Source organism: Rousettus aegyptiacus, unplaced genomic scaffold (genome assembly GCF_014176215.1).
Source record: "Rousettus aegyptiacus isolate mRouAeg1 unplaced genomic scaffold, mRouAeg1.p scaffold_m13_p_3, whole genome shotgun sequence".
Taxonomy (NCBI): Eukaryota; Metazoa; Chordata; class Mammalia; order Chiroptera; family Pteropodidae; genus Rousettus; species Rousettus aegyptiacus.
Window position 1 is genome coordinate 61,555,723 of NW_023416306.1, and position 14,496 is coordinate 61,570,218.

Genomic DNA, 14,496 nt, shown 5'->3' on the forward strand with positions numbered 1-14,496 from the left:
TTTATAGTTTCAGGTGTGATGTTTATGCCTTTAATTCGTTTTTAGTTGATTTTTGTGCGTAGTGTTAAGAGTCCAATATTCTTCTTTGCATGTAGATACCTAGTTTTTTCAGTATGATTTGTTGAAAAATGAGAGGCAGTTCTTTTTCCATTATATATTCTTGACTCCTTTGTCAAATTAATTAACCATATATGCATGGGCCTGTTTCTTGGTTCTCTGTTCTATTCCATTGTTTATATGTTTATCTTTATGCCAATATCATACTGTTTTGATTATTGCAGCTTTATAATATGTTTCAAAGTAAGGGCACCTAGGTGTGAGGCACCTAGCTTTGTTCTTCTTTCTCAAGATTGTTTTGTTTATTCTGAGCTTTTGTGGTTCTATATGAATTTTATGATTATTTTTTCTACTGTGCAAAAGTGCTCCATTGAGATTTTGATAGAGATTATATTGAAGCTGTAGATTAGCTTTGGGTAGTATGAACATTTTAACAATATTAAGTCTTCAATCTATGAGTACAAAATGTCTTTCCATTTATTTATGTTCTCTTTAATTTCTTTAAGCAGTGTTTTGTAGTTTTTAGTATACAACTTCTATAGTTTATTCCTAAGTTTTTTTGTTTGTTGGTGCTATTTTAAATGTGATTTTTTTTTCTTTCAGATTGTTTATTGTTGGTGTATGAAAACACAACTGAATTTTTGTTCATTTTGTATCCTGCAACTTTTCTGAATTAATTTATTAGTTTTAGCTAACTTTTCTGTGTGGAATCTTTAGAGTTTCTACATATAAGATTATGTCGTTTGTGAACTCAGATAATTTTACTTCCTCTTTTCTAATTTGGATGACTTTTCTTACGTGCTCTGGCTGTGACAATACTATGTTCTATGTTCTATGAATACTATGTACTATGAATAGAAATAGTAAGAGTGAGCATCCTTGCCTTATTTCTGATTTTAGTGGGAAAGCTTTCAATTTTTTACTGTTCACTATGATATTAGCTATAGGTTATTAATAAAGAGACTTTATTATGTTGTGGTCATTTCCTTCCAACTGAATATATATATATATATGTATATGTATACATATATATACATGTATATATACATATATACATGTATATGTGTATGTGTATGTGTGTGTGTGTGTGTATATGTATACACACACACACACATACACACACACACATACACATACACTTTTTATCACGAAAGGGTGTTGAGTTTTGTCAAATGCTTTTTCTGGGTGTCTATTGAGACGATTGTGTCATTTTTATCATTCATTCTGTTAATGTAGTTTATCACATTGATCGATTTTTATATGTTAAACCATTTTTGCATTCCAGGGATAAATTCCACTTGATCATGGTGTATGATTCTTTAAAGTGCTGTTGAATTCTGTTTGCTAGTATTTTGCTGAGGATTTGTACATGTATGTTTATTAAGGATATTAACCCGTAGTTTTCTTTTTATTTTCTTTCTTTCTTTCTTTCTTTTTTTTTTTTTTTTTTTGGTAGTGTTTTTATTTGGCTTTAGTGTGAAAGTAGTGTTAGTGTCATAAAATGAGTTTGGAAGTGTTCCTGCCTTTTCAATGTTTTGGTAAGAGTTTAAGAAGGATTGGTGTTCTTTAAAGTTTTGGTAGAATTCATCTATAAAGCCACTTAGTCTCAGGCTTTTCTATGTTGCGAGTTTTTTGATTGCTGATTAAATCTTCTTTGTTATTTGTTTAGCTTTTCTATTTCTTCATAATTTAGTCTTGGTAAGTTGTATGTTTCTAGGAATTTATCCATTTCTTCTAGGTTATCACATTTATTGTAGTATAATTGTATATAGTTGTATCATCTTTTTTATTTCTGTGGCATCAGTTATAATGTTTCCTTTTTCATTTCTGATTTTGTTCCTTAGTCTAGCTAACAGGTTATCAATTTTGTTGATCTTTTAAAATAACAACTCAGTTTTGTTCATTTTCCTAGTCTTTATTTCATTTATTTCAGCTTTAATCTTTATTATTTTTTCCTTCTACTAACTGTGAGTTTAGTGTATTTTTTTCCTATTTCCTTGAAATACAAAGTTAGCTTGTTTATTTGAGGTCCTTTTTGTTTTTCAATGTAGGCATTTACCTTTATAAACTTTCCTCTGAGTGATGCTTTTGCTGCATCCCATAAATTTTTGGTATATTGTGTTTTCTTTTTTGTTAGTCTCAAAATATTTTTTAATTTTCTTTTATTTTTCTTCTTTGATGCATTGGTTGTTAAAGAGTATTTTGTTGAGTTTCCATGTGTTGGTGATTTTTTTTTCTTAACTGTTAGGCAGTTCTAGTTTCATTTTGTTGTGGTCAGAAAAGATACTTGGCATGATTTCAGTTATCTTAAAGTTGTTAAAAATTATTTTGTGACCTAATATGTGATCTATCTTGGAAGATGTTCTGTGTGTATTTGAGAAGAATTTGTATTTTGCTACCATTGGAATGTTCTATATGTGTCTCATAAGTCCATTTGGTCTACAGTATTATTCATGTCCTCTCTTCCCTTATTGATCTGTCTAAATGTTCTATCCATTATTGAAAGTGGTGTAATGAAATTTCCTACTATTATTTGTATTACTATCTATTTCCCTCTTCAGTTCTGTTAGTGTTTGCTTCATATATTTGGGTATACACGTATTGCTCTGGTGTTGGGTGCGTATATATTTATAATAGTTTTATCTTCTTGGTGAATTAACCCTTTTATCGTTATATAATGTCCTTTGTCTCTTTTGACAGTTTTTGACTTAAAGTCTGTTCTATATGATACAAGTATGGTTACTGTTCCTCTCTTTTGGTTATCGTTTACATGGAGTATCTTGTTTTCATCCTTTCACTTTTAGGCTATATGTGTCCTTAAATGTAAAGTGAATCTTTTGTATACATCAAATAACCATATCTTGGTTTTTATTCTTTTAGCTACTTTGTCTTTTGTTTGGGGAGTTTAATCCATTTACCTTTAAAGTAATTACAGCTATCTCTTACAAGACTTACTATTGCCATTTTTAAAAATTGTTTGTCTTACAGCTTTTTTTTCATCCCTGTTTTCCTCACTTGCTGCCTTTGTGGTTTTCATCGATTTTTTTTTTGATAGTGACATACTTTGTTTCCTTACTCATGTTCTTTTGTGTACCTTCTATAGGTATTTTCTTTGTGATTACCATGGGGACTTGCAGAAAACATCTTATAGTTATAACAGTCTATTTTAAGCTGATAACTTCACACATTTTGTTATTGATGTCACAAATTACATCTTTTTCCATTGTGTATTTATTAACATATTTTTATACTCATAGTTATTTAAACTTTTGTTTTTGAACATCCATACCAGAACCAAAAGTGATTTATACACTACCATTACAGTATTACAATATTCTCTATTTTTCTATATATTTACTTTTATCAGTGAGCTTTATACTTTCCTATACTTTTGTGTTGCTGTCTAGTGTCCTTTTCTTCCAACCTGAAGGACTCCTGTTAGAATATCTTGTAAGGCAGTTCTAATGGATAAAGTCTCTCAGCTTTTGTGTATCTGAAAAAGTCTTTATTTCTTTTTCAGTTTTGAAGGAAAGTTTGCTGGATATAGTGTTGTTGGCTGGCCGTTTTTCTCTTTCAGCACTTTGAATATATCATCCTTTACCCCTTCTGGCTTGTAAGATTTTGCTTAGAAGTCTGCTGATAGTCTTATAGAGGCTCCTTAATAATCCCATCTTTTTAAATTGATTTGTTTATCAAGGACTTGAATTCTGAAGGAAGGAAAAGAAAGCACTGTGTTTTAGGAAACCTAAAATGTCTTCAGTCAGCAAATTATAGGGCACTTACCAGCTTATTTTAAAGTTAATATAAAGTCAGAGATTCATTCTCTTTTCCACCTCCGGAGAGTAGAAAGCCCAAGAACAGAGGTCTTGATGACATCTCAAGTAAATCAATAAATACACCTATGTTATTTCATTAGGAAAACAACAGTCCATACTTTATGCAAAAAAATTTTCCACACCTATATATCTACATCTGTGTTCTCCTATTGAAATAACACCTATTTTGTTTTTTCTGTTGACTTGAGGATTTGATTTCGGCCATAATAGCCTTAAGAACTGTATTAAACCTAAGATTATTTACTGTAAAAGTTTTTCACTTTGTTTTTTCATTTTTGAATTTACCATAGAAAATAAATTCCCTTACATACTTCTTTAGGTCTAAGACTCAAAGGAACTGGAGTCTTTGGTACTTTATTTCCTGACAATGTGATTAAAACAACTGTTTAAAAGCCATGCAACTAAATACATTATTTTATAAAATGTCACTAAATGTACTGATTATCCTTCCCAGAACTAAGAATCTGTCAAAGTGTCTTGGTAGAAATCTTCCCAGAAGAGGTAATTCATTGAGACACATATAGTACAATCTAAGATAACCTTTTGTTTTTAATTAAAATGGGGAATAAGAAGCCATTTAAAAAATTTGTCTCCCTTCATTTACTCAAGGTGAGGATGTTGAAACTTCTGTTCCAGTAGAGCCCCAGCAATTATTAAAAACACCATAAATTCTGGCTGTGTGTTGAGAGTCTGTAGCCATTACATGTATAGCTCCAAATACTACCACGGCATGTAATGTCAGGCCCATTAATGAATTAATATTAAACTGTCAACTTTTTGTCGGTAGGGTTAAGAGGATTTTTTCCTCTTTGAAATTGAATCAGAGTGATGCCTTCTAAGCTAAGACTGAATAGGCTTTCTAAGATTATAGCAGATAGAAGAAATTTAACAAATTCTGGACAACAAAACTGTGAAATACACTATAAAGAAAATAAAATGTTTTTGTGCCATCAAGCAGTTTCTTCATCATAGTAGGTATTCACTCAATGATTTTAAATTGAATTTTTAAAATAAAAACTAGCTTTATATATAGTTCACATGCCAATAATTCATTCATTTAAAGTGTATAATTCAGTGACTCAGTATATATACAGTATTGTGCAAACATATTTATAAATAAATTGAGAACATTTTCATCACCCCCAAAAGAAAACTTGTACCCATTAGCAATCACTCCCCATGTCCCTTACAGCTCCTCAATCTTAAGCAATTACTTTCTGCCTCCATAGATTTACCTATTCTGGACATTTTATATAAATGGAATCATACAATATGTAGTCTTTTGTGACTGGCTTCTTTAACTTCACATAATATTTTCAAGTTTCATCCATATTGATTCCTTTTCCTTTTTATGGCCAAATAATATTACATTATATAGCTAGACCACATTTTATTTATCCATTTATCAGTTGATGGACATTTGAGTTGTTTCCACTGTTTGGCTATTATGAATTACACTGTTATGAACATTTATGTACAAGTTTTTGTGTGGTTATATGTTTTATTTCTCTTTGATAGATACCTACTAGTTTATATGGTAACTCTGTTTACCCATTTGAAAAACTGCCAAACTGTTTCCCAAAGGGTCTGTGCCATTTTATATTTCCACTAGCAGTGTATAAGGGTCCCAATTTCTCCACATGCTTGACAGCACTTGCTGTTTTCTCTCTCTTTTTTTTTTTTATTACAGGCATTCATTGGGTATGAAGTGGTATATTATTCTGGTTTTTATTTGTATTTTGGTCATGGCTAATGATAGTTGAATATCTTTTCCTGTCTTTATTGGCCATTTGTTTATCTTCTTTGGAGAAATATCTATTCAGATTCTTTGCCCTTTTTAAAATTGAGTTATTTGTCCTTTCGTTATTGAGTTGTAAATATTCTTTATATATTTTGGATACAAGTTCTTTATTAGATATATGATTGCAGATAATTCTCTTATTCTGTGGGATTTCTTTTCATTTTCTTTATAGTATCATTTGACAGACAAGTATTTTTAACTTAATATATATATATTTTTTCTTTTGTTGCTTTTTGGTGTCACATCTTTAAAGGCATTGTCTAAACCAAGGTCACAAAAATTTACTCCTATAGTAGTTATATGCAAATTTTCAACTGTACAGGAGGTTAACACTCCTAACCATGTTGTTCAAGGGCCAACTATATTTTACTTTAAGAATTTTATAGTTTTACCTTTTACATTTAGATCTAAAATCTATTTTGGGTTCACTTTTACATGCGGTGTGAGGAAGGGGTCCAAATTAATTTTTTTGCATGTGAATATCCAGTTGTTGAAATCCAGCACAATTTTTTAAAGAGACTTTTTTTCCCCTCATTTTATTTTCTTGGGATATTTATCAAAAATTAATTAAACATAAATGTAAGGATTTATTTCAGGACTATGAGTTTTTTTTTCCCATTGATCTATATTTCTACTCTTAAGCCAGTACCATACTGTTTTGATTACTGTGGATTTGTAGTAAAATTTGAAATGGGGAAGTTTTGAATTCTCAAACTTTGTTTTTTGTCAAGATTGTTTTGGCTATTCGGGGTCCCTTGCTTTTCCATATGGATTTTAGAATTGCTTTCTCAATTTCGGCAAAGAAGCCATCTGCAGTTTTGATAGGAATTACATTGATTCTGTAGATCTACTTGGGAAATATTACCACCTTAACATTATTACCTTAACGTCATTAAGTCTCCTGATCCACAAATGAATTGCTCTTCTCATTTTATTATGTTATGCGTAAGGGGTTGAAATGGGGACCTGGAGAGAAATTTTTGCCAATCGACCCCTGTTATAGTACAACTGATTTCAATTATTTCATATTGGAATAACATAATTGGCCATTTTACTGTATGGAGTTACTTTATTGTTTATATATCCTAAGTATTAGCTGCTCATTAGAACTATAAATTTCTTTGGGACAGGATATGTTTTAACTAGTTCTTTATTGCTGAGAGTTAATGTCACAGTTTAAGAAAAACATTTTTTGATTGGTGTTTGGCAGCTAATTATAAAAGAGATAGACTATGAGTGTTACTATCAAATTATCGTTACCAGATTTCTGACATTTTTTAGTCTTGAAACTTGTATATATTTATATTACTACTTTAAAGAAAAATGAAATAATGATTGCTTTATAGATTAATTTCTTTTGGAAGGCATATTAATATGTTTTAAAATTTATTTTAGGTACCAAATTTAATTCCAGTTTTGATGTTCAAATTGGGAAGACCACTGGAACCTGTATTATACAATGATATCTTATATACTTTACCTGCACTTGGTGTTCACAAGGTTCGTGTATTAACCAACTTACATGGGAGCAAAAAGAATGAGGCATGAATAATACATTGAATTTTACTTGGTATTATATGAAATTTAGAGCCCTTAATTTTGCTGTGATCACTACTTCCCTTGTTGGGTCTAAAATATTTATTACAGTATTTAAGAAGTAATTCTTTTAAATCATTTTTATAAGTTTTCCCATTAGTGGTACCAGAAATAAGGTCTTTACATTCCCTGGGTTGCTAGCTCTCTCATCCCAAAGCTGTCCCCAACCTTTGAGAGGATTAGAAATACTGTAATAAGCTTCTATTTAGGTCTTTATTTTTTAATAAGGAATATTTAGATTATTTTGGTAACATTGGATTATCTAAATTTACATTTATGAAACTTAAATTTCTTCAATATCTTCTAGGTTTGCATAGGACAAATTCTACGAGTAATCCAACTTCTTGGAACTACTCCACAACTAAGAGCTGTCACTTTGCGCTTGTTGACATCTTTGTGGGAAAAGCAGGTAAGCTAAGCTATACACTTGTGTGAGTATTAAACATGTTTCTTTCGGTGTAAAAAGCTAATTTTGTCATTATGGGTGACAGTACTTTGATATAGTAGTATTAGTGAGTGACATCAATGATTGCATTGTGAAATTTCAATTTAACATGAGGTTTTTGATCTGTGTCCGGTCAGTAGTGATTGACTCAGAGAAACTGAGAATAGAAAATAATCTTATTTTTTAAATTCTTAAATTTATTTTTCCATTTGTGTGGAAAAAGTAATAGAAATATGACTGTAAGTGATTACAAGCCTTTGTAATTAGGGTGAAATTTAGCCACTTTTTTCTTATTTTATAAAATGAACGGTATATAGGTCTGGAAGAAAATCCCCAGCAATCACAGCATCATTCTTCTTTGCTGATTAGAAGAAATACATTGTAATTTGCAATGCAAATATGTGGTTTGGAGGTGAAAATGCTACATAAAGGGAGATAATGATGATTCAACTCAAGCGGGGAAATTACCTTTTTTATGAAATTCCCTTCTTAGGATCGCATCTATCCTGAATTGCAGCATTTCATGGCAATGTCCGATGTGCCCTCTCTCTCTGCGGGTAAGGAAGTCCAGTGGGAGAAAATGATTGCTAAAGCAGCATCCATCAGAGACATATGTAAGCGAAGGTAAGATGTGCTTAGCCCTTGGGAATGTATATCATGGTATATTATTTTGCATTAATTTTTTTATTGCAAGCAAGAAGCTAGGAAAGATAGGCAGAAGATATTTGAGTAAGAATAAATTAATTTTCAATTGAAGTTTTCTAATTGTAAAATTTAGTAGTATTAGTAATTTTGAGAAGCAAGTATGTCTTTTCAGGTCTAGTCTTATATCTAACTTTATAGGATATTTATATTCTTTTCTGGATAATAATTTAGTATTGTAATAAAACATAATATGTTTTCTATTTTTCTGTATAAATCCCTGAAACCTAAGAATGAATTGTAGTCAAACTGTTCTTACATTCTCCCTATGTTATGCCTGATTTTTATAAGGAGTTTTAGTAGAGAAGGCCTAATTCATGACTCATTGCATTGAATTAATTATTGGAAATTATTATAAGAAAGGAAGTGATTTTTAATTCCTATTTATGTTCTGGGGTTTAGGCAGACATGAAGATATTAGAGAGCTAACTCTTCTGTTCTACAGTATGGATTAATAAATAGGTAAAAGGTGATAAGACTGCAATAACACTAAGTAAAGCTCCACATTGCCAGGTTTCTTTCTTTTTTTGAATATAGGGTAAGGTAAAAATACTTACCGAGGAAATAGATTTGATCTATTTGAAATTAGTTGTAATCTTACAGTTTCATCTGTTTTACCAATGCACTGCAGAATTCCTGGGAGCTTCATTCTCACTTCTGTCTATGACAACACTGTGAATGGTACTTCTGGAAGTTGTGCAATGAATGAGTTGGCCCAGGTGGTGATAATGTGGATGATTCCTGTTTCAAGTAAAATCTGAGATCAGACTATATCTAAGCTAAGCAGTTCCACTGCTTTTTCTAAGCTTTAGCCATTTGGCAACACAAAAATGACCTCTGAAAGTTATACACATATGACCCAAGACTTAAGAGTTTGGATGCTCTTGTATTGGTGAGGAAAAAATTTTTCAAGATGAAAGGTTATTAACTGACATTTTAATTTTACATACTTAAACCTGCCGCTCAGGAGAGGTTAAATATCAAACCACATCAGAGTCTATTGAGAACTTATTCAGTGCTCCTTTTAGTTGCTTCAAGATCCATCAGATTTTTCCAGTTTTGGAAAACAATTTGCATTTGCCAAACAGTGAAACAATAGAATCCAGTCAGGTAATTTTGTCACTTGATATTTTGTTAGAGAAAAGGATTATACCACTGGGGGTTTACAAGGTATGCAGAAGATGGACCCGAGTGTTTCTTTATGCATTTAACAGCATTCTGAGGATATCACAATATATGTGGAATAGAGTAGAGGGGAAAAGGAGGAAGAAGAGTGAGTGAATCCAGCACAGTGTTTGGCATGAGATAGGTGCTCAGTCAGTTATGATACATATTATTATTTTTATCATCTTCTCATCTTCAATCCCTGCTTTTGTAGTCAGTGTCTGACTCCAGAACATCCTCCCAGCAGGAGTAGTTCTGTCTTTATTGATAATTTCAATAAAGTAAGTCAGCTCTTTTCACCATTACTGTAGACTTGAGATTTTGTCAATTCAGACAATTTATGTATTAGAGAGAATAAACTTTGTTAACAAGTGTCTTCTCTTTTGGATAATATTTCTGTATCAAAACTGAGTCTTAAGTTACAGCAGAAATGATGATGCAAAAATTTGAAGACAAACACATGATCGTTGCTATTTGAGGGTCAACATTTAGTAGGCACAAAAGTAAAGAAAGACATTAATGCTTTTTTATTCAGGCAAAAGACCTGGGAGTGGTAATATAGTTCTTTGGCTGTAATCTTGTTTCTAAACTTTCATTTCCTGTAGGCCGTATCAGCATGGTGCAGATATGTTGGCAGCTATTTCCCAGGTGTTGAACGAATGCACCAAGCCCGATCAAGCTAGTCCAGCAGCTTTGGTGTTACAAGGTCTTCATGCCCTCTGCCAAGCTGAGGTAGGTGTTTTTGCATGGTTCTGTATAATTTAGAAGAAAATAATTTACAAGGCTTATTAGTTACAAGAATGTAAGATTAGAGTCAAGTAACTAAAGGTTTAAATATTCATTCTCAGAAGTTTTTGTTTGAAAGAGTGAAGCAAGACCTACTTTACATATTATTTATTTGTAGAAGGGAGTCTTGAAACATCTGGTTATATAGACATTCTCTAGAGGCTTATTTATTCCCTTATTTAATTTTGTTAATATAGAAGGGAAAGTTATACTTATAGAATTCTTGAGTGCGTTTGCTTCTTAGTTTTGTGATTAGAGAGTCTTATAAGTAAATGAGGTGAGGAAATTGGCATGAGCTAGTGGCAGTTTTATAGTCAGCAAAGATTATTGTTAGCTTGAAGACTGGCAAAGGATCCTTTCTTCCTACTGATCAGATTGGATGGATCAATGTTAGAACTGTGCTTCTAAATCATTTTCTGAACTTTAGACCACTCCCAAAATTATAGCACAGTGGAGAGAATCTTTACTGTTTTGGAGAAATGTGGAAATTACATCAAAGATCATTCACTGACCTAATCAAAATTTTGATAGAGTGAACATACCAATATAACTTTAGAGAATGAGACTAAGTAGAATTCTTTTAGCTTATGATAATTATGGTTGATATGATGATAATGAATATAATAATACAAGCAGAAACTATATTGAGTGTTTATTTGCTCATCTTGTGCTAAGCGCTTTTCATTTCGGTTCCTTGACAACTCTGCAATATAGGGTTATGACACGATTTTACAGATGAAGAAAATAGACCTCAAACGGAGGTTAGGTATTTACTCAGGATCTTGGTATGAGAATAAATTAATGTACTTTTGAGTAACCACTGATTTTTGCAGGCAAGAAACATCATCACTGTTCACAAACGGATGTGTGCTAAGCACAGGGCTTTCAGTGCTCAGTAGTTGGCAAGGTTGTTAGGGTTTCATGGCAGACGGCTCTTATGGCAGGGGGATATTACACAAACCAAGGACTTTTGTATTTTATTGCTTCAGTCAGTCATTTGGATTCGGGAGGCGTCACTTTAGTAATTATAATATTTTCATAATAATTCTAAACCTTATTTTTAAATGAGTTTTTAATAGAAGCTTTGAGAACATGAATTCTATACTTTTACTTCCAAAAGGTGACCACTGTTGCCATTTTGGAGTATTTCCTTTTTATTATTTTTTCCAAATAGAAGTCAACTTGTTTCTGAAATTAACTTTTTCTCCCTAAAAAAATGTTAATTTTGTCTTATTGTTTCTATAATTCTATTGTGTTCTCCATCCATCCTCTGCTGTCTCTATAAGTCTCTATCGTCTATTGATGCTTATTAATTAATAAGAAATTCTCAAAATGCAGCACTGATTTTTTCGTCCCATTTTTCTAGGATGTCATTCATTGTAGTTAGTGCTAGAGCTATGAAAAATGTTTCCCAATGTGGTAGAAAGCATCTTTTTTTTAGGCAGTCATGGGAGTGAACCTGATAACAGACCATTTACTAACTGTGTGTACTTTAGCTAATAAACTCCCTTTAACTAATAAACTCTATTTCTTCAAATGATAATAAAATGAGATCACACATGCTGGTGCGTGCGTGCGCGCGCGCGCGCGTGCACACACACACACACACACACACACACATAATATCTGCCCACATAGGTGCTCTTTAAATGTTGAACTTGCTCCTATAAAATTGGTATACAATTAGATGTAGTCAATTTCATGAGGGAGGTTTAAGTAGTCTTTTTTTATCTTTCTCCTAAAACTCACATAACATATGATAGTGACTTAATTTCTTTCTCCAAATGGTATCCTATCCCTTTCCTGCTGAGACTCCTGGTACTTCTTTCTATACTTAAAGGAGTCCATTTTGGAATTGTTGAATATTTAGCCCCAACTCTATTCCCCCAATCCAAACAACTACCCATAATGATAATTTTGAGCTCACTATTATACTATATTACTGTCTGAATCCATTTGTACTGCTATAACAAAAATAACATAAAATGATTGGCCTGTTAACAGACAGTTATTTCTCACAGTCTGGAGGCTGGAAATTCCAAGGTCAAAGTGCTGGCATATTCGGTGTCTGGTATGGGCCTACTTCCTGATTCATGAATGGCCATCTTTCTCATAGACAGGTGTCTTTTCACTGTAATCTCACATAGCAGAAGGGGAAAGATAGCTCTCTGAGTCTCTTTGTAAGCACACTAATCATAATCATGAAAGCTCTACCCTCATGACCTAAACCTTCTGAAGATTCTCATCTCCTGATATTACTTTGAAGATTAAGATTTTAACATGAATTTTGGGGGATTTACAAACATTCAGCCTAGAGCAACTACCTTGCTTTTAACATTCCATTGTCCTCTAGAAGAATTGAGGTATCATGCCTATGCATTTTATTTAATAAATCCTATTTCTTATTTTGATACTTTAATAATCTTTTGCTTGTTTAAAGGCATTTCTTTTTCTCATTGTGTTTCTCTCTCCCCACTGCTTCTCTCTTTTAATGTTATAAAATCCAAATTCAATATAATATTTTTTATCAAAATTCACTTTTAAGAAACTTCAACTGAAACGTCTAACAGATAAATGCTAACCTCTTTAAATCTTTCTTTGTGATAAGATGAGCATTGATAAATCAAAGCAATACCAGCAATCAGTTAACATCATTTTATTATAAAGATTACTTATTTTCTTATCCCCTGTTTTCCATCTCTTCCTTGTCTAGAGGATGAACCCACTATTTCATTGATGCTTACTAGTGGTAAATAAGTGTTATTTATCATGTTTTCCTTGTAGATATTACATATGTCCTGGGTTGTAGAATTTATTGAAGCTGATTGCATCACTGTTAGTTTTGGTAATAAGAATATTCTTTTTTTTTAATGTTTGGTAATGAATAGCTTTATATTTATCTAAATAAGTAGATATAATCTATTCCCCCTTGATGAGCCTAGATGGTAATAATATATCTTTCTTTTTAAAGCCTTTCCAAGCTTCTTTTGTGTATGTTCATTAGTTGTGAAACTGCTGCCGTTGTGTCCTATGATGTGTGTTAAAGTTGTAAAATATACTCAATTCAGTGGCCCTTGCCAGGTCAGATTTACTAATTTTGGGCTAATCTTTTGGGGGTTTTTGCCAATATGCTATCCGCAGAAGCCAGCATGCATTCTGTGAGGCTGTTTATTCTATCTTCTAATTGATTTCATGTGTGAAGCATTGATTGCTGCCAAGGGTTTCAAGAATGAAAATAGCATAGTTATAAGTCTACCAGGAGCATTTGGTAGAGATTTGCTTATCCATTGCTCTTTAGATCCCTGAATATCAAATATAATTAAGAATACAGAAAGATAACCCAAGACAATGAAACTTTAAAAATCAGTAAAGATAAAAGAATAAATTGAATAATTCTATCTTTAAGAAAACACCTCAGTTAGAAAACCATACAAAATCGGATTTTAATGGGTTTTACCATCCTTGCCTTTGTATAATAAGTAGAGCTCTTTTTCTTAAGATTGACAGTGGACTCTTCAGTTTTGAAAGTCACTGTCATGAAATTCACTTGTCCTTGATTGGGCAGCTTAAGCCTGCAATTGCCACATTTATCATGGTCTCCAGTGATAGGTTGAGGAGAGGGTGGAGTCCATCCAAATGCCAACTCTGTCAAGGTGAAGCTCGTATTTCCAAATGGTTTTCTTTGGTGTTGCTTTACTTAAAAAAAAAAAAAAAAATCTGAGGAAGTTCTAGGAATCTTGATCAATCATAAAGATAAAAATGCAGTTTTGCATTTTGAAATTGGAAAGGAGAAACTTGTTTTTTCCTTAACACTTGATATATTACTGATTTAGGACTTACAAATTTCTTTTCAGATGAACTAATTTTAAAAAATTATAGCTACTATTTCTTGGGTTCCTAGTATTATTTTGGGCATTTTGTGATAGAGGGATTAATTTTAAACAGAAGAAACAGAGGCTCTAGCAATTTAAGCAACTTTCCCAAGGCCATCTGACTAATAAATTTTAAAAAAAAAGTAGACCCAAGATTCTCTCCAAGTCTAGTGTTCTTATGTTATTCTGAGGCTTCTTTCCTTTGAAAAATATGCATATTGAAAAAAATAGTTTTCT

General features: G+C 31.9%; 1 protein-coding gene across 4 annotated transcripts in view; it reads left to right on the plus strand.

Moving 5' to 3' along the window:
• Window positions 1-14,496, plus strand: part of FOCAD (focadhesin) — a 247,973-nt gene that overhangs the window by 105,119 nt on the left and 128,358 nt on the right. For all 4 annotated transcript variants that reach the window (XM_036217571.1, XM_016160422.2, XM_036217572.1 and 1 more), the window contains 4 exons: window positions 7,090-7,194; window positions 7,598-7,699; window positions 8,229-8,359; window positions 10,207-10,333. In XM_036217571.1, coding sequence (XP_036073464.1) covers window positions 7,090-7,194; window positions 7,598-7,699; window positions 8,229-8,359; window positions 10,207-10,333 — 465 coding nt within the window. The remainder of the gene's footprint in view (window positions 1-7,089; window positions 7,195-7,597; window positions 7,700-8,228; window positions 8,360-10,206; window positions 10,334-14,496) is intronic.